At 39.1% G+C, this 20806-nt stretch overlaps 2 protein-coding genes across 2 annotated transcripts in view; one reads left to right on the forward strand and one right to left on the reverse strand.

Annotated features, from left to right (window-relative positions):
- Positions 1-5598, forward strand: part of LOC307247776 (voltage-gated inwardly rectifying potassium channel KCNH7-like) — a gene marked incomplete at both ends in the record, with an annotated part of 112709 nt that extends 107111 nt beyond the window's left edge. The window contains 2 exons of the mRNA XM_080023898.1: positions 3079-3268; positions 5311-5598. Of these exons, the coding sequence (XP_079880024.1) occupies positions 3079-3268; positions 5311-5598 (478 nt within the window). The remainder of the gene's footprint in view (positions 1-3078; positions 3269-5310) is intronic.
- Positions 5599-9446: 3848 nt separating this feature from the next.
- On the reverse strand, positions 9447-20601 carry LOC307227427 (grancalcin-like). Its single transcript, XM_079996737.1, has 8 exons — positions 20461-20601; positions 19281-19517; positions 17811-17880; positions 16461-16504; positions 15351-15498; positions 12678-12791; positions 10543-10601; positions 9447-10302 (listed from the first exon to the last, which is right to left on the reverse strand). The coding sequence occupies exons 1-8, from the start codon at positions 20482-20484 to the stop codon at positions 10276-10278; spliced, it is 723 nt and encodes a 240-aa protein (XP_079852863.1). The 5' UTR covers positions 20485-20601; the 3' UTR covers positions 9447-10275.
- Between the last annotated feature and the right edge of the window lie 205 nt (positions 20602-20806).

The following is a 20806-nucleotide window of genomic DNA, read 5'->3' on the forward strand; positions in this document are numbered from 1 at the left end:
CCCTTCTCCTCATTTCTTGCGCTTGTTGTGCAGGTCTGCTGGGTGACGGGGCCCCGGGCGGCCAACATGGGCACCGGAGCACTGATTGTTTTTGGAAAGGGGTGGAGGTGGAGGTGATGCAAGCTGCTGCGTGAGGTGCAAAGTGTTTCGATATGTTGCTGCGGGCAACGGCAATAAATGTAGGGGGAAAAGTCCATTGTACCGTAATAGAAAACTAATAGTGGCATAAGCACGGTGTCTAGGGCGAAAAAAATAAATCATAAAATTACTTAAATTATTCATTGGTTAAAGCACAGGCCTAAGATAATGGGATTTAAATGCAACGTTTTATTTCACATATTTCGATTCCAGGGGGTCTGGAAAATGTGAATAACGAGTTTTGACAGGCTGGGTGGTTTCAATGTTTTAAAATTTTAATGTCGTGTTGTAAACGTCCTCAGAAGCCGTCATTTATACTGATGAAACATGGAGGGTTTTACCGTCAGAAATGACAATGGATTATTATTATTAGCCTTAAATCTTTAACGTGGGACTGCGTAGCTTACCTTTAATACAGGAGGGGAGCTTGGAACGAGATAATGTTGTCAATTGATGTTAAAATAGCCGTCGTTAGGCCGACAGCTCTTATGAACTGAACACTAAGCGGCTTTTACTGGGAGCTGTCACTGGGGCATCATGGTGTGCAGCGCCCTCTAGAGGCTGAAGCAGGTGTTTCACTGTGCATGAGGCGGGGGGGATAGACTGGAACCGTAAAGATGAAGTTATATTTAGTGCTAGACCACATCCTGTACATGGTCTAGGACTTAGAGCATTTAAAAGATGTATTAGGTCATATAATAAGAATTATTATGACCTTATAAAATGTTAGACATGATAAAGTTAAGATTAACTAACAGAACCTCTTTAAACTAATGTTTGTCATGGAGAAAATGTGTTTTTTTTAGTTTTAATTTGCAAAAAACAAGATTTAAAAGCACAATTCTGAGTAGTGACATTTTAATTTCAAGAAATAATGTTGAAATTCTGATTTATAAGGCCCCACAATATACAGCACTTTTTAATTTCAGTGTGTGGCATCTATACAGTGCAGTCATCGTGACTATGTAATCTGATGTCACAATTTATTTCACTTTTGTTTTTAAAAGGCAGAAAAGGGTGTAGAGTAGTCAGAAACCAATCATGTGTTTTGACAGTAAAATGCATCAACAGATATTTAAATAAAATGGCTGCAACATTCTTAGAATTAGAGGAAGGAAGAACAAAGGTGGTTGTTTTGTGATTTCTATGGACAAACGACCAAATTGAATAAAACGTCATAAGAGCTGAAGGGGTTGAAAAACCAACATAAGCCTAACATACAGATGTGGACAAATTTGTTGGTATCCTTACAGCTCACTGAAACAATGCTTCATTCCTCCTGAAAAGTGATGAAATTAAAAGCAATTTTCTCATGTATACCTGCAGGCATTTGGTATGTCATAGAGTAAAGCAAAGAAACTGTGAAAAAAGATCAATTATTTCTAAAGAGATCAGTTATATTCTAAAATGGACTGGACAGATTTGTTGGTACCCCTTAGAAAAGATTATAAATAATTGTAATAAATATAGAGATATTGCAAACTAACTGTTTTCTTTTATTAGTATCACATATGTCGTCAATCTTATAATCAGTCATTCAGCCTATTTAAATGGAGAAAAGTAGTCACTGCTGTTTGGTATCATCGTGTGCACCACACTGAACATGGACCAGAGAAAGCAAAGGAGAGAGTTGTCTGAGGAGATCAGAAAGAAAATTATAGACAAGCATGTTGAAGGTAAAGGCTATAAGACCATCTCCAAATAGCCTGATGTTCCTGTGACTATAGTTGCAAATATTATTAAGAGGTTTAAGGTCCATGGGACTGTAGCCATCTCCCTGGACACGGCCGCAAGAGGAAAATCGACCCCAGATTGAACAGAAGGGAGGTGCGAATGGTAGAAAAAGAGCCGAGGACAACTTCCAAAGAGGTACAAGCTGAACTCCAAGGTCAAGGTACATCAGCGTCTGATCGCACCAACCGTCGCTTTTTGAGTGACAGTGGGCTCCATGGAAGAAGACCCAGTAGGACTCCACTTTTGAAAGAAAAACATTAAAAAGCCAGACTGGAATTTGCTAAAATGCATATTGACAAGCCACAATGCTCCTGGGAGAATGTCCTTTGGACAGATGAGTCAAAACTGGAGCTTTTGGGCAAGTCACATCAGCTTTATGTTCACAGACGAAAATTAAGCTTTCATAGAAAAGAACACCATACCTACTGTGAAACATGGAGGAGGCTCGGTTATGTTTTGGGGCTGCTTTGCTGCGTCTGGCACAAGGGTGCCTTGATTCTGTGCAGGGCAAAATGAAATCTCAAGACTATCAAGGCATTCTGGAGCAAAACGTACTGCCCAGTGTCAGAAAGCTCTGTCTCAGTCGCAGGTTATGGGTCCTCCAACAGGATCATGACCCAAAACACATGGCTAAAAGCACCCAGAATGGATAAGAACAAAACATTGGACTATTCTTCTATGAGACCTGATCAGAATCCCATCGAACATCTGTGGACAGGGCTGAAACGTGCAGTCTGGAAAAGGCACCCTTCAAACCTGAGACAGCTGGAGCAGTTTGCTCATGAAGAGTGGGCCAAACGACCTGTTGACAGGTGCAGAAGTCTCATTGAGAGCCAAAGAAATCGCTTGATTACAGTGATTGCCTCTAAAGGTTGTGCAACAAAATATTAGGTTATGGGTGCCATCATTTTTGTCCATGTCTTTCTCATTTGTTTTATTTTGTAAAATATACTGTTGCATCAAAAAAATCAAAAGCAAAGTCTGATTTCTTTAAATATGGAATAAACAATGATGGATGCCAATTACTTTTGTGAGTTTCAAGTTATTGCAGAGAAAATTGTGGGGGTACCAACAAATTTGTTCACGTCTGTACATAATGTATGTCCAAGGCCTCAATTAAACCTGGTAAAGATATTATATCATTATTTCAATAAAAAGCTGCGTTATTTTGGTCCAGTTCAACATGGCTGCCACTGTCCCCTCCAGGCTGGAGTCCCAGATGACTGCCGACATCCAGGCCATCCTGCAGCTTCTCCAGAGGCAGACCGTCGCCGGACCCCCGGCCTACAGCACCGTCACCTCCAGCCCTCAGTACCAGAGCCCGGCCATCATGGTACAGCCTGTCTCCGCCCTCCAGACAGAGCTGAGCCTGACCCCGGCACCGCCCCACCCCCAGGTACCTCTACCTGGCATCCTTCACCAGGCTTCCCTGCTAAACTCCACTCTTCTGGACATTACAGCCGCACTAACATGTGTTCAATTCATTTATTTAATAGTTCAGTAAACCCGAGTTTATAACCAGTCTGAGGTGTGTTGCACCGCTTCAGTTTGATCTTAGATTAGTAAAATTAAGTAAAATAAGTAAGGAAAGATTAAAATGAAACTCTACTAAACTAGGTGTAGAGTTTGGTGAAACAGGATTAATAGATAAACTAGTTTAAAATTGAAGCCTTGTTGGTTGCGCAAACAAGGATTAAAATAATCTAAGATTACAGGTGATCATAGTTTAGTAAATCGTGGTTTGAAATGGATTAACACAAATTTTAAACAAGTCTGAGCTATGTTGCATTGCTTGATGCTTAATCTTAGATTAGCAATTTAAACTAGATTAATCTAAAATTAAAACTAAACTAAGATGATGTTGCACCACTTAAATTGAATCTAACATTAGTAAATCCAAGATGAATTAATTCAGTTTTTAATGTAAATTTAAACCTGGATTTGAAGGCTACTGCCAGGCTTAATACATCACATCAACCAGAGGATTACAAGTGGATCTGGATTGTTTGTGCTTGGCAACGATGTGGCGTATGTGCCGCTAATGAAGACCTGGTGAAAAATATTGTCCCAAAATAGAGGACACGATAGGTAGTTAATAAAATAAAGGTGCCATGTACACTAGACCTAACAATAAACATGAAATATATACCTTTACAGTGACAAAAGAACAATGGAATAAAGTGAACAAGGAAAAAAAAAAAAAGCAATGTACAGTAAAGTAGAAGAGTAGACCACTGGGAAATTCACCAAAGAAAGTGAATCCTTGTCGGTGCGACCCGGGCCCCAAATATCAGCTCGAGCATTAGAATGTGTCCTGGCTCGTCTGGCTGTTTAACATGTAGAGTTGAGTGTTCCCAAAAAGTCTACAACTGCATGTTTGTCTCCAACTGTCTGGTTAAACTTAAGGATGAACTGACACCATGGTTTCACTGCAGATACAATTCCAAACCCAAGTTGCCATCGCTAAAAACAGATCCATTACTTCCACCGAGCAGTATGGATGACCCCGAAAGTTACCTTTGGGGTCAATAGCACATACATAAGTAATGACAGGTTTTCTGTTGTTTTGGCTCTGTACCCTAAATGTTTCCATTAACAATCAAACAATTTATATTAATCCCGGAAAATACCGTTTTTGTGTGAAAGTGGCCAGCATACGAAGAAGTGGTCGCAACCCGTGCATTTTCCAGGGTTTTGACTCTTTTGGCTACATCCGTGCTTATGAAAGACACCAGAAACGGGAAGTTGCGTCACTTCCTTCCGGGGCCAACGTCACGCTCTGAATGTGCTGCTGCAATCGCTTAGGATTGTTTTAAAAGGTGCAACAGACAACTTTTTTTCTTATCTTATCATTATGAAATGAATGTGGGTTGCACAGTGAAAAGTTGTCTCTTGCCACTTTAAAATACAATGTGATATTATTGTCACTCAAAACATGTGTTAAATACTGTACAAACTAAGGCACGTGGGCCTATATTGGGAACATTTTTGAAGAGGAGATATCATTTTTCTCAGTCTAAAACGTTTGTCCCATTGAACTGCATTGAAGCACAGTGAGAAGCTGCGCCACAGTGGTAAGTTACTCGATAATAAAGTGTTGTTAAGGCGGCTTCCACATCTACAGTATAGTTTGCTAGATTTGGTCCGATTCAAGAGCAAGTTGCATCTTTCATTAGGTCCTGTAAGTGTTCTCACAGTCCTTTGTAAACAAATGACATGTGGTCGTACATCTGTTGGACAGCGGTTTTTCCGAGGGAAAATTGATCCGATCAGCGGCGACATCACTTGGTTCGATTTAAAGTGACCCAACAGGGGAGGTGTGAAAGCCCCCTTAGTGTTATAAATGAGGGGAACCAACCTTTTGACTGGGTTGAAAAACAAACCTATCCTTTAAAGTTGTATCATAACAGCCTCTCTCTCTCTCTCTCTCTCTCTCAGAGCCTAGACCCCGAAAAGCCACAAAACCGATCCAAAGAATCGTCTCCGGACCTCCTGCACACAGAGACTCTTCCAGACGGGAGCCTTGCCAGACTGTTGGACGGTGACGTGGAGGCGGAACAGAGACGCAAACAAAACATCATGGACTCTCCAGAGCAACGACAACAGCCGTCCAGACCCCTGTTCCCATCGGCCCGACAAGCCTCGCTGCCCGACGTCCCGCCTAGCAACACGGGAACGCTGGGACTCCATAGGCCGGCGTCTGACCCGGGGCTTCCAGGGATGTAGGCCTTTCCAAAACACCCCACACACACACACACACACACACACACACACACACACACACACACACACACACACACACACACACACACACACACACACACACACACACACACACACACACACACACACACACACACACCTTTGACGTTGACTGGAGGCCTACTCTCAAGTTTGACTCAGGGTCTAAGAAAGAGACTGAATATGCAAAGGACAAAACTAACAACGTAGACTTTTCTTCCATTCCTTTCCAGAACTTTTTCTCGCAGCCCTTCCGAGCGCCCACTCTAAATGTACAAAGTCAATTTATACAGAGGTATTTATACACTATATTATTGACCTTGTGTATAATAGTTCTCATTTACTGTGTATATATTTTAAATAGAACACTGCCAGCCTCACCAAGCACCTGATGTGCTCTTTCTTAAAAAAGACGTGGACGTTTTAAGTTAAGTTATTTATTTTCGTTCTGTTGCATCTTTCGCAGACTGCAATCAGGTGCGGGTCTTGGCATGCTGTAGCTGACAAGACTTCTTTTATAGAACTCTTTGCACGTCAGAGGAATGGAAGGTACTTGAAAAAAAAACGACCCTGCGCCACACGCAACTTTGAAGTGGGGGCGGACTGATACAGATTCTTTCCGTCGTTAAGACTTACCCTACTTAGCCTAACTTGACAGGGTAGCTTTAGGTTTCTGAGGCCATTGAAACAGATTGGCGCATGATCGCATTTTCTCCATCGGAGACGTCTAATGCCGAGTATACACCCGAGGACCCAGATAAAATGTCCACATTTTAAGAACGTGCTCCCGTCACCGGTAGTCGCTTGGTTTGATATTATCTTAAGTCTCGACTCCTACGGTTTGAGCTAGAAGCCCGATATCTGTGGTCACCGTCCTTGCTATATCCTCGAGTGTGCCACTGCACTGCTGGGAGTCCAGCATCGTACCTACAACAAATTTGGTCTTTACAGGTGCAATGGCTTGTCCCACCGATCGTACCCCGTACAACCACCCCATGCAACATGTATGTATTAGCTGTCGCTAACCAGGCGACAGCGGGTCATGCCATTCTCTATCATTCCGTGTGCCTGCAGGTAGCGCCCCGCACTGACACAACTGTAAATCTAAAAGATAGCTAAGGCCTCCAACAGAATAAGAGTTTGCTCTTGTTCTGTTTTAATTTTTGAACACAAGATAATACTAATGTCTAATATTAGTGTAATAATGGATCAGAGGTTTTTTGTGACCACCCCATAGCACAAAAAAACAAAAAAAACAAAAAAACAAAAAAAAAAAACTTTCTGCAAGTCTATAAAAGCAATAACACACAGCGACATTAATAATGAAAAAAAATGTATACGACCAGAGGTAGAGTGAGGTTTTGCATTTTTTGAACCAATTGCTTGCAAAATTTAATGTTCAAATGCATAAGTGTTAAAGGACCATACCGGTGTCAAATAAACCCCCTGACCATTTTCCTCTGATCCAAAGTTTTTTTTAACAATTTAATATTTACATGTAATATCTATATTTTCAGACTTACAAACTGAAAGGACCTTAAGGTCAGTTTCTCACCACATTGTTGACATTTCACGATATCACATCTAGATCTAAGTCACAATTTCAAATGGTAAGTATCTCCGCTTATGACTACATCAAATTTGTCGAAGTTACTCATTTTCACAGTATTTTGTATTTCTTAATTCCATTCGAATCGGCGGCAGCGTCACAACTTTTACATGGAATTCAGAAATACATCAAAATTAAGTTACTTAGTTAGTAGTGGGACCAAGAGATCATTTATAGCTTCAATTAAACACCGGTATGGTCTTTTAAGAATCCTATGCCTGGAGAGCCCAAGCTCTTCTTTGGTTTTCTCACCAAAAAAAAAAAAAAAAAAAAAAAAAGTTTCCATTCGCTAAGAGTTTCAAGTGGAAAGAACGGTTTTAAAGAGTCATGATTTAAGTAGTTGTATATTTAGCGTAGTGTAGATTTTGACATGAAAACAAAACGCTTAACTTACCATGTAACCAACTGCATCGTATATCAACTTCATGTAAGCATGGTCATGGAGTCTGAGTGCACCGCACCTGGAGGTGACAGCCTCAAATATTTCACAACTTTGAGAAACTATGGAATAAGCCCAAAGGGATATGTTGGTTTTTTTTTTGGCTGAGTTTTCTCCAGAGGGTGCATGTTTAATGTCTTCCATTATATTCTTGAGATACAATTTTTGTAAAGGGGGGGGGGGGGGGGGGGGGGGGGATAAATAAAAGACGGACGGTCCTGGCCAAGAGAAAAAGTACTCACGTTGCAGATTGAGCGAGACGCTCTGCCTTCGATAGCCTTAGCTTCATTAGCCTGCGCTAGCCTTTACCAATAGCATATAAAACCTGGAACACATCAAATGCAGCGACCTAACAAGCTTTTCTACAGTCAAGACATGTAAATGGTATCGATCCGTTTTTAACATAAAGGGTATAACTGCATGATAGGAAGAGAAAAACAAACAAATTAGTCATTCTAGTTTTGTAGCGTACCTTACACCAAACACCGCTCATGTATTTGCATGGAGACTGCACTTGACAAACTATAAAAGGTCTCAATCAACCTGTGTGTGTGTGACATGTATTGTAATATTCAAGCTACCGCACCTGACTCATCAAGAGATCTAGAAATCATGGTTATACCTATTTTTCTAAAAAACTTAATAAAAAAACAAATTTAAAAAAAATCTGGGAAAACTTTTTTGAATGTTTAATTTGCCATTATTTTTCTATGTATTTTATTTAAACTGTGTTTCTAAATGCCCCTGGTGTTAGGACAGTGATGAATGCAGTGCACATCCTGCAAATGTAGCAAGCTAAAGACACTTCAACCTGGGTATCATTTTAACATTTTCCTTTGGTTTCCGAAAAAAATCGTAAATGTAATTATTGGAAAAGCCCACTCCATTACAGTCACCCACGCTATGTCTGGTAAAAAATGTAATTATTTTAGCAGCCCAAGTAATCAGATGTCAGTATGAGGGGGGAAAAGGTTCATTTGTGCAAAATTCCTGATTTTAGTGGCAATCCGTGAGATTGTGTAATATATATATATATATATATATATATATATATATATATATATATATATATATATATATATATATATATATATATATATATATATATATATATATATATATATATTTCATACTTTATTCAGCCAGCACTTATTACAAAAGAGCCATTTGGTGTATTTGCGTCATGCATATTTGCGTCCTCTGTATGTTGTTTCCATTGCCTGGCTGCTTGATAAAAGCAACATTAGTTAGTTGTGGTCAGTAAATTGTCCACATGGATGAAGAATCACAAAAAAAAATGACGATAAAAACAGTTTCAAATGGAATTCTAGGACTTGTAGTGTAACTGATCGTATGGATTGCCACTTTAAAAACAGTAATTTATACATAGATCAATTACTTTGATTTAAACAGTGTGGTTTGAATTGACCAGACAACAGGTCCTGGTCGTCATTCGGGGAAACTTCCCATCTTGAGTAAAGTTTGTTCGGTTCTCACTTGATTTGTCTAACAAACTTTCATGGGATTTGCAAACTTTTGCACAGAGATTAGAAAAAACAACTTGCTGTACTGGATACAAAATGTCACTTTTTAAATCTAGTGCTATTTCACAATTGTTTTTATGCATTTTTTTTAACTGTTTGCCACTGTATTTTATACAATGCAACACTTAACAGCTGATTTGAATGTTTTTGTTCTTGACTTTATTTAAAAAGTATAACTATATTGTGTAAATAGATTGAAACCTTTGCGCAATTGTATAAAATTAATAAACTGAATGCATACTGAATATAAAATGTGTTTATTGTGAATAACAAAATATGAACCTTTCCAAAACATTTAGATGGAGATTGATTTCGTAGCAATACACTTAAAAATCCTTGGCCGTGTTAATGCCCCAACGGGATTCACTGCAGTAATGTCGAATTTCAACAAAACATGAATATAATCAATGTTAATAATAATGTGAATCAGTGGTTTGGCTGAATAACTTATACGACATGCCAATCGGAGCTTTCATTCATGTCAATTATTAACGCCATGCACATTTAGTTATTTTTATACAGGAGCGCATCTCAAAGATGTGTTGTTACATAATAAATGCAGTGTTTAGTTACAAGAAAAATATCAACCTAAAACCTTGGATTAGGGAGCCATTGTCATAACTCTAAACCTCATGTGTATCCATATTATACGCTTTCATCAAAATTAATAATAAACATACATTCAGAGATTATAATGGCACAATAGGCACAGATCAGTAATTACCCTTTAAATATTTCACACATAAGCGGTACAAACTAATTATATATATAGTAAAAAAATGCCATAGGTGTAGAAATTAACATTTTTAACTCAATCTTGGCTTTTAAAGTCACATTAACTTTAGCTTCTTTTCCTCAATTCAAAAGCAGATACACCGCACTTTTGGCGTGAAATGTTTCGTATTAGCAGGGTATTTTTACAGAAACAAAAGCGAATATTGGCAAGTTAGCGAGTGGATGTGTGACCCATTCGAGGATCGCTCTGACCTCCGTTTGAGCATTTCCGACCTCCGTATTTCTTAGTTAAATGCAGGGCATTTAATTGGCGGTGTCGGCTAAGGCAGCAGCGCTTAAATCACCATGGTGCACAAGATAAACTGAAGTGGGAGAGAGAGAGAGAGATTTATAAACAAGTCAGAAATAACATGTCACCATACAACATGCAAACTCCACACAGAAAGGCCCTTAGAGATAACCCACCGGAGCGTGGTGCCACAGGGCCCCCCAGGCGGGAATCGAACCCAGTGGTTGTAGTGAGGCAACAGTGCAATGCGCTGTGCAACCAACTAGATAAAAGCTCAAACAACATGTGGGTTTGTGTCTATCTGAGTACTTACGTCGTCGTATTGGAAGGTGACGGCTCCCTGCTGCATAGAATCCCTCCGCCTGAAGTTATCTGCACAAAGCAGAAACACACATTCATATCAAAGAACTAACACGAGGCGATATGCAAAAGATAACGTACAGCCAGCCGGTCTTTATCTGCAAAATAGCCCTCAACAGGTATGGCCGAACGATAAATAGAATTCAAACCGGCATCGCAATCAAACAGAAAGCAATTTTCAAATAGCGGGAAAAATAAAAACAAACAAAAAAAGATTGGCGGCTGCCAAGCGCGCCTATAGGAGAACTAGTACAGTATGTTTCCTTTAAGAGCTCCTGCTAAGAAAAATATTTCCACAGTGACATAGCTCTAAACACTGCAACAACGTCGAGAATTAATAGCCTACATATGAAAAAACAATTTAGTGTTATTAATGTGAAATTCTACATGTCAACATTCATCTCTTCAAGTCTTCCGTTGTAGTTTCTTTACAGCAACACAAGATGCCATCATTAGTGTGTTAGTTAGTGTTAGCGTTAGCATGTAGGCCGAGTGATGCGAGGGATGGGAAACCGGGTGACGTAATTGCTCCTGACAACGGTCATTATGAACAGTTCAGCGGTCGTTATTAAGAAATAACTGACCACAGATTCCTGCTGTTTACCAATCAGAATAAAGTATTACACAGAGCCATGTACTGTAATAAATCAATATAATATCGAAATCTTGATAATATCGAGACTAGATATCATCAATAGTGGTCGGCTGGTTATTTGGCCGATATCTGTGCATTTTGAGATAATCGGCATCGGTCGATGCCTGATGCTCACGAGCCTGATAAACGGAAAATGTCTGCAGACTAGTGTTGTCAAAAATATAGATATTTTCTATCCAGATCGAATCTCAATATTTGAAAACGGTTTCAATACTAATTTTCCGTACTATCAATATACCGGTAGCAGCTGCTTCTTCGCTCTCTCGTCTCTCCCACAGCGAGTCACCCACACCGCTACAGCGCCCACATAGCCCCGCCTCCTCGCACTCACGCTGTCTTCACTGTTTCATTCGCTCCGGTTTGTTATGGTGTTAGCTCATTAAAGATGGCAAGTGCACTGGGACGAGTTTTGAAAGAAAACAGCAGGAGTGCCGTTTGGAAATACTTTACATTTGAGGCAAAACGTAAACCTGACTCAGAGAACTGGAGTGGAGATCTTTTTTTCCCCCCTCCTTGAGACAGCGCTGCGCCAAACAAAAACCCCGCGTGACCCCGCTGTCCCGTGTCGTCACACCGTCTCCCCGTTGCTACGGGACTTCATTTTGTAAAAACTGGATGTTTTTGTGTAAATACTTTAATTGTAATCAATAAAGAGACTGAGTAGACTATTTCCCGACCAGACTTTAATATGGAGCCGTTTATTATTTTAATATTTTTACATGTTTATATATATTTAATATATTTACATGTTTTTTGATAACCTGTGGATATTTATTTAGCTGAGACAACTTTTTTTTATGTGCACTGCATAGACAATGCAGACAATAACATTAGTTCAATAAGAATTAATAATTATATATAATAATAACGTTATTAATAATAACATTAATAACCTAATTTAAGTCGGCAATTTTGTCTCATTTTTTATTATTATTAGATTGTTGTATTTTATCAGATACAAAAAAAAAAAAGTAAAATTTTAACGGCATCAGCCGTTAAAAAAAACATTTCGGTCGACCACTAATCATCAGGGATTTTGTGATACTGTATCGTGATGTAGTTAAATGTTGTCTTTAAGGAGTGTTACAGTAAATGAATGCAGTTTTCTGAACTTCATACTGTTCTAGATGTTCTTGTCAATGGTACTAACATCCACATTTCTAGGGATTGCTTCTTTTTGTAATTAATTGCGTATAAAGATCTTGAACACACCAACAGACATCCCTAAAATACTGTCAAATTGTCCCTGTCGCGGTTTTCGTAGAAAAATAGTGATATTGGATTTTGCCTTTATTTCTCAGCCATGCAAAAAAGGGAAGGGGGTCGGAATTTATTTCAGAAAGGAAAATATTAACCAAAAACAGATAAAAGCCTCAAGTACTAAATACTCTTTAGACAAGCGGTAGGTCATTAAAAGTCGACATTGCCGTTACCTGTAAGAGCCCTGAGTTTGACGCAGCAGGCCACGTAGTCGTCAAAGTAAACTCGTCCTCCTTTGCTGTAGCGCTTAATGATGCTGTTCAGAACCTGAGGACTCACTCTGTAACCTGGTGGACAGGGAAAATAAAACAAACCTTGACAATCACCAATAAAAAGATAATATTAAAAAGAGCAACATGGAAAGTCTCGACTACAACTCAAATCCATAATATAGTGTTGTCATGCAACACACTGGACTAAAATGAGAAATACGGTACGTATCTAAAAATGTTGTAAACAAAGTGCCTATTAGCAGTTCTGTCTTCTGTCAAAGGTGTATTTAGTAAGACAGAAAAAAAAACTCATTTTCCAACTCGATTTTTAAAGCTTTAAATCGAGCGTTTCAGCTTTGCTTTTGTATATTACACTATATGTTGATCTATATGGATAATACAAACCTTTATTTGCATAGCACTTTTCATGCAGGACATGCAACTCCAAGTGCTTTACATTAATAGAAGGCAACCAAAAAGTAATCATTTAGAAAAGCAAACAAGCATAATGCATAAGTAATTATTAGACAAATTTTGGCATTTGGGTTTAATCAATTTAGATGATAATTGAATTCATTCCTCTGCGAATTATTTTCAATCATAGTTAACTCTGCAGAATGTTTAGGGCCCGATTCAAGAGAATAACGTCTCTGAATTCATTCACATGAGAAAAGGCCGCCAGCCTCAAGCCTCAAGCCTGAGCAACATGAACATTACAAAGCAATGGAGGAGTTAAGGATTCCTTCAGTTCCATAACCTCCAAATGAATCCTGAGACAGATGTGTGAGGTAAGTTTCAATCTGAGATAAACATCTGAAGTAAGGGTAATTCAGGAGGAACTGCATGAAGTAAATATAACTTATATTTAGAAAGATAAATCACTCATTTCATACACGAGACTACTGCACTTTAACACCCGTTCTAAATCACAAATTTACATTTTAGCTAAGGCAGCATCCCTGTCCAATCCACTGCTTCTAGACCGGAGCAGGGGTTTTCAGCCTTACAGTCGGTCCTAAAACTCTCACAACAACAGCAATTAAATAGAGTGAAAATGACACTATTATTATTTTGGAGCCAGAAGCACTCACTGAATGTGTTAGAATTCACATTCAGGCTGATAAGCAACAGATTGGGGTAAAAATAGAATCTTTCTAAACTGACTAGACAAAGTGCATGAAAGTCTGTATTAGGAAACTGTTTCACGTGTTTTATATCATAGAGAATGGATTATATATATGGATAATATAGAAATATTGATTTATTTCAAACCAATTTAACCGTATTTTTAAAATATTTAAATATATGAATCGAATATAAATAAATCAATCTTAAAGAAATGCCCCGCGACCCTGTGTGGATATCAAGTGAGCCCACATGGGGTTGTGACCCCAAGGTTGAGGCATATCATTATTTTTTCCCTCAACTAGAGGCACCAAATACACTGTACTTCTATGTGTAAAGAAAGTCCATTCATTTTTGTATTGGTGATATTCTGACATACATCCAGATCAACTCTATTTTAGCCTGCTTCCAGGCTGATAACAGATATATCAGTAAACCTAATCAATTAGAGTTATTCATTGGTGATCATTACACTTATTGTACATTTGCCACATTTTCTATTTTTCATTGTTAATTTTATTCTTTCAGGTTTATTGTTTGGTTTATTTTATTGTTCACGATTAAGTTACTGTATATTGAAAAATGTTTCTTGTCTTCTAGTTACTTCTGGGGTAGTGTGACATGGACATTTATTCTTAGCTTTGGTTGATTCCTCTGCTTTTTTTTTTTTGTTATTTCTAGCTTTACAGCTTTTTTTTTTTAATCTTAGGTTTATAGAAAGATTTGTTTTTATTGCACATTCCCTATTTTTCTATCTTCAAGTTAATAATTTAGCTTTAATGTATATTGTACATTTTTCAGGTAATCCTCAGGTTTATTGCATAATGCCATTGTTCTTCTCTTTATTCATTTTATATTTATAAGTTCTAATTAAAATTATGACCTATATTGATGCAAGCTGATGTGAGTGCTATTTCCCTCTGGGTATCAACAAAGTGTCCAAGTATCCATCCCATCAATCAGTTGCATCCCTAAAGCAAACTGCACACTATGCATAGTGTTCCTTACTTCAAAAATAACCAGTCAACATAAAGCACGAGAAGACAGACTCCCACAAGGTAACAGAAAAGGGTGACCAAGTCTTGGAAAATGGCTTGACAATATGTTAATTAAGGTTATGGAACATTATACTAAGTGCCCTTTAATGTCAGTTCAAGATTCAAGAGGTTTGTTCGTCAAGTACATATACATACATGCTCTTTCTTTATCAATACGGATCCTGTACTGGATATCCAATCAATTATATCCATTACTCTTTGACTTTTACTGTATAGATCAGTTAATCTAAGGTCACTGGTACATAAGGACGGACATTTAATCCATTCGTCAATTTAAGAGAAGTCTCATGTTACATCTAACAGGACTCAAAGACTGGGATTCCAGTATTTGACATGTTCGCTGATGACACTGCTCTCCTAAAAGCGCCGTTTAGCAGGCTGGTTTCTGACACCCCTAGTTATGACATTATCATCTGAATGTATGATCCACGGAGTGAAAAACTCCACTCACCCATGGCACCAATGGCCTGTGACATCTCGTGCGGCTCCACGGTTCCGCTGCGGTCCTGATCGAACATCATGAAGTTCTGCTTCCAGCCGCTCAGCGCCACAAACAGCTCCTTGAACTCGGTGAAGCCCATCTTGCCCGTGTTGTCTCTCTACGGTGGGGGCTGGTTAAGGGTTTCATCTGCTGGGGGAGTTTGGGAGGCCAAAGAGCACTGGGGCCGGGCTGAGTGAGACTCAAAATCAAGTGGCCCTGCTCACACTAGACCTGTTACGAGGGCCAGGAATAGAAATGAGCTGGAAACGAAAAAAAGCAAAAAAAAAAAAAAAAAAACACACCCTCCAAAAGTACACATCACCCAGCCTAAGCACTGCAAACACAAGGTCTGGTTCCAGGACTCGTGCTACTAACTAAACGTTCCTCGTGGAGGTAATACACCCAGGGGGCAGTAGAGGGCAAACATGATTCTGTAAGTGCCGAAGGCAATTTCGACGCAGAAGAACGGGACGTCTTGAAACGTTCAGCACGTCTTGGTGTCGACACAGCTTTGACAACAGTGTTTTGAAACATATGCGTGATCGTGTTGGACATGGCAGAACCCTGGCAAAGGCTTTTAAAAGGGCGGGGAAATGTTTAAATGTTTTACCCTGTTCATTACAATATTTCTGAATAAAAATCTTTGAATTAAAATGTTTCTAGACATAACTATTTGTTAATTGAAATGTTTTATTGCACCGGGGGAATTTGTGTTTGTACACAGGGGCACAATGGTAAAAGATAAAATCACAACAAGCTAACGTTATACAAGCACTAAATAAAAAAGTGACAATGAAACCAGTGAAAGGAGAGTCTTAAATACGTGGCTGCAATGACAGCTTCCTCCAGCAGATTCGTTTCGAAACATTTAGAAACACTTACAGTACATGTAAGTGTCACCAATGTTTCAAAGTTTCCAATTTTCCATCCCGACTGGTAAGTAGAATGAAAATCACAACAGACAAACATGTCAGCAATGTGTCCCCTTGTATTTATTGTATAGGAGAAAGGGGAAAGAATAAATAGACAAAATCTGTATACTGACTGAATTTCTGCCTGAACCCAGTGGTGGAAGGATACGTCCAACATGGCGATCATGATCCTACAGGTCTCCAAACTGAATGCTGGAATGAGAAATGCAAATAAGGTAAATTATCCAACTAAGAACAAAAGGCTTATATTAGGGCCTCAAGTTAATATTTACATAGCACTACAAGACCCTCTGCACAATCCACTGTGATAATAATTAAAGGAGGCAAAACCCTTATGAATAGATCAGGACAGGGAATCTGGCAGCATGCAATAAAAGTTATATTTTTACAAAAAGAACAATTTTATCAACTATTACTTACTAACTTACTATTAATTACTTTGACTAACTAATTATATCTATATATTGAGTTTTGAATGGACAATAATTTAGACACCATTGTGTTTAATGAGTCTTTGATGGACCAGGAAGAACTGATGACATCACTGAAAGACATCAAATGGTCAAGAGGTATAAAATGACCCATAATTGCGGTGATAAAATATATTCCTCCACATCTAGTCCTAAAACACACATATCAAATACATAACCCCATATTGGTTTCAGCGACGGTTCAGACGCTGCCTCCCAGCGCCGCCGCCGCCGCAGGTTCAAGTCCAGACTTTTCCATTCAAATCCCATTGCTTTAACCAAATGCTTTGGAGGAGACGACCTAGCTCCGTGAGACTTGCCAGCTCAAAGACGTAAGCCGCTGACTTGAGAGTTCGGTGCCGAGTGAGCTTTTTGAAAGCCGGCACCCTGAGGGCGTTTAAAAGCGCACGGAGACCAGGGCGACGGGTGAAGGCGACCCGGTGGCCAGATGGTATTGTGAAGGCCGACCCTGAACACATCCGTGGATGTCGGGCGTGTGCCGGGTTCAATTCACTCTCCAACCCGATAGCCGGACGGCAACAACAACAACAACCCCAAATCCTGCTGCGGCGGCCCCCAGCCTCTGGCAATGGTGGCGCTAGGGGGGTTTTCTGAGTTTTGAAATGCATTGACTGTTGCTAAGGAGAGTTTCACTGAATATGACCTATTATTTCACAAGCTCTTTTTTCGTTTTGTGGCACAGAGCGGTTAGGTTTTGTAGAGTACTGGAACTAAAAATGGCGCATAGGCTACCGCGTATTATCCGTACGACTGCGTGCTGCCTTATCATTATTTTAAGGGAAAATGATTTTCTTAAAAATATAAAAATAAAAAAATAAAATAAGATTCGGTCTTCAAAAAGTATTTTTCCAAAAATGAGTCTTGAAAAAATCGTCTTACAATCAGGGCCGTCTTATATTAGGGTCAATACAGTATATTATAAAGAAGTGCTACATGTTATACCGTGATATAATTCCTCCAGTTTGATATTATATGATAATATAATATCAACTGAAGCGTGGACTTACGGGTGTAGCTTCCGCTAATGCCTGTCTGGGTCAAACACCTCTGCAGCTCCTCAGCGTCCACCTCTCCGTCCTGTTTCCGTGGAGACAGAACATTTTGATTTATCAGCCTACAATGACATTCTAGAGAATTGTGCGTTAACAACGTTGCGGCAACAGTTTGGGGAGAAGCCCATTTCTGTTTCAGCATGACAATGGTTTACTGAAGAACTAGAAACTCGGGAAAATAGATTAAAAAAAAAAAAAAACACTTCTCAAAATGTTCTCGTCTATTATAGGATTATATTTATTGTAGGTTTATTGTATTATGCCAAAATGTTAGCGTTTATATATTTACATTTTCTGGGGGTTGATTGTCTATCTAACCTGACACTCTACTTTCCCCATTGAGTAATAAGATAAGTGGAGGTTAAAAAGCATCGGAATATAACTCCCTGTTGAGAAACTGGTGGAAGAAGGTAGCTAAGAAAAAATTAAATAAAAACACTTCCCTGGATTACAATGCGTTAAATGTATATTCATAACACCCATCAGGAGAGGAGCGTAAAACAGATTCTTCTGACATCTGACACTCGGGAGCACCGCCAGAGGAGTTCTGACATTTCTCTTACGGGGTCCAACAATAATTTGGGAAGGTACATAACTATTAGGGCTGCACGATTATGGCTAAAATGATAATCACGATTATTTTGCTCAATATTATGATTACGGTTTTTTATCACAATTATTCATCCAATTATTTTTATTGCACTTTGTTAATCGACAGAAAACTGCCTTCACAATAATTGTGAATTTTATAAACCTATAAATAAATAAATAAATAAATAAAATGAAATATAAAAATCTTCAATCAAAATAGGACTTTATTCACATGAATTCAGTCTTCTTCAGGCTAAATTACATTTTACAAAAAAAAATAATAATAATTAAATTAAATAATGCTACTCCATAAGCACCAAAGAAAAATAATTTATTGACCAAACTAGGTAAAAAAATAAGGTCCTCAAAAAAAGGATTATCGTCCTCGGCACGATCAATTAATTGTGGGGGCCAATATCGACATCACGATTAATATATGATAAATTATGCAGTCCTAATGCCGATTGGAGAAGGGGTTGTTAACCGAGGGACAAAACACCTTAAAGAGATACTTTCTGCGGTACTCTCATGCCCTTGGGTCAAGCCCATCTGTCTGGAGTGAGTTAAAGTGAGTTTTGGGCTAAGCTTAAATTGAGGGACAGTCCCTCTTATCAGGTGTTCTCCCTCAAGGCATATCTTATCTTGAACATCCTTGAGCTGTTTCTGCCTGCCTTGTGCCTGAATCACATATTCTTACACTTATACAAAGAGACAACGTACATCTTCAAGGCATCGTACAGTTACATGTTTTTGCACCTTTATATGAACAGACAAGGTGTCTCTGTAACATTCAGTTGTACAGTCATGGTCAGTAATTTTCCATCACACGCTCACCTGTCCGGCTATGGAAGTGAAGTACCCCCACATGGGATCGTTGGCAGCAGGGGGCGGGGCGCCATAGGTGGCAGGGTAACCCGCTCCGTATGGGGAGTACCCACCCTGGGGTCCCCCCATCGGACCCCCCATGGGAGGACCCCCCATGGGACCCCCCATCTGTCCCCTCATAGGTCCTCCGGGCATTCCTTGAGGTGGAATTCCTTGGTGGGGCATTCCAGGCATGGCTCCCCCATACTGACACGGAGAGATGAGACACATTAAAGTGGACACATAAGACCCCCTCAAATCAAACATGACTTAATATGAGACCTCCCATTTAACAGACATAAAACATTCTTCTCTTTCTCTTCTCTTTCAGGCTTCTCATTCTTCTGACACTCGTGGATTTTTTAACCAATATTTGACAACTACAAAACATAAGCCTCAAACTGTCCGATCTCTGGTGCACCATGTGGGGGCATGCACCTCGCGTTGGGAACCACTAGTCTCCACAGGAAACAACTGAGTTTAATAAAAACTGATTATACGGTACCTTAAGATATTACAATTTGATTTACACACTGTACACACTATTCTTTATTCCACTGCCTAGTATTTTCATTAACGATCCTTCATCATATATAATAACACTCAACTTTTGGTGTAATGTGATCTCTCACCAATAACCTCAGAAATCTCAAGATGCCAGCAAGGATATAGAATGTTACAACCCAACCATTTTGGATCACGATAACAGTATTATTAACAACATTGTATATTTGTCTATATTACTAGCAACGTCCAGGATTATTATTATTTTTTTTTTTATGATTGAGTTTACATTGCAAAGGGAACACACACACACACACACACACACACACACACACACACACACACACACACACACACACACACACACACACACACTTAAAAATACATATAAAACAGAAAGGATATTTACGTTTAAAAAAAGGATGTGTGTATATATATATATATATATATATATATATATATATATAAAAAACAAATACATGGTGTGTGTGTCTGTGTGTATATACATATATATCTATATGACAAAAATACAACTAGTGCCCCTCCCATTACCGGAATGTGAACCTAAAACGACCCCAGACTCCCAGGTTCCTAGATTATGTAATCACCGCGGAAAAAAACACAAACAGAAAGATGACACACTCACCCCGCCATAACCCGGATAAGCCATCAGCGAGAAAGACGTTGGAAAAGTTGCGAAAACCTGCGGAATTTAATGCACAAACACTCGCATTACACCAAGTCTGAGCACTAACGGGTTGACGGCAACTTCCTGTACTGAGACGGCGCTGGCAAAAACGTCACTTCCGTGCCATGTGACCACAGCCGCCGGAAGCCCTGGTTTGATTGACAGCCGGGGCGGCAATGGCGAGCGAGGACAAAAGGTTTCATTTTCATTGCTTTATCGTTTTACTTATAGAGTCCATGTGTTTTGTAGAATAAAACTAATAATAATAATAATAATAATAACAATGACCTCGTTTGTGGTTGAA

The sequence above is a fragment of the Zeus faber genome, assembly GCF_960531495.2.
Source record: "Zeus faber genome assembly, chromosome: 2".
Classification (NCBI taxonomy): Eukaryota; Metazoa; Chordata; class Actinopteri; order Zeiformes; family Zeidae; genus Zeus; species Zeus faber.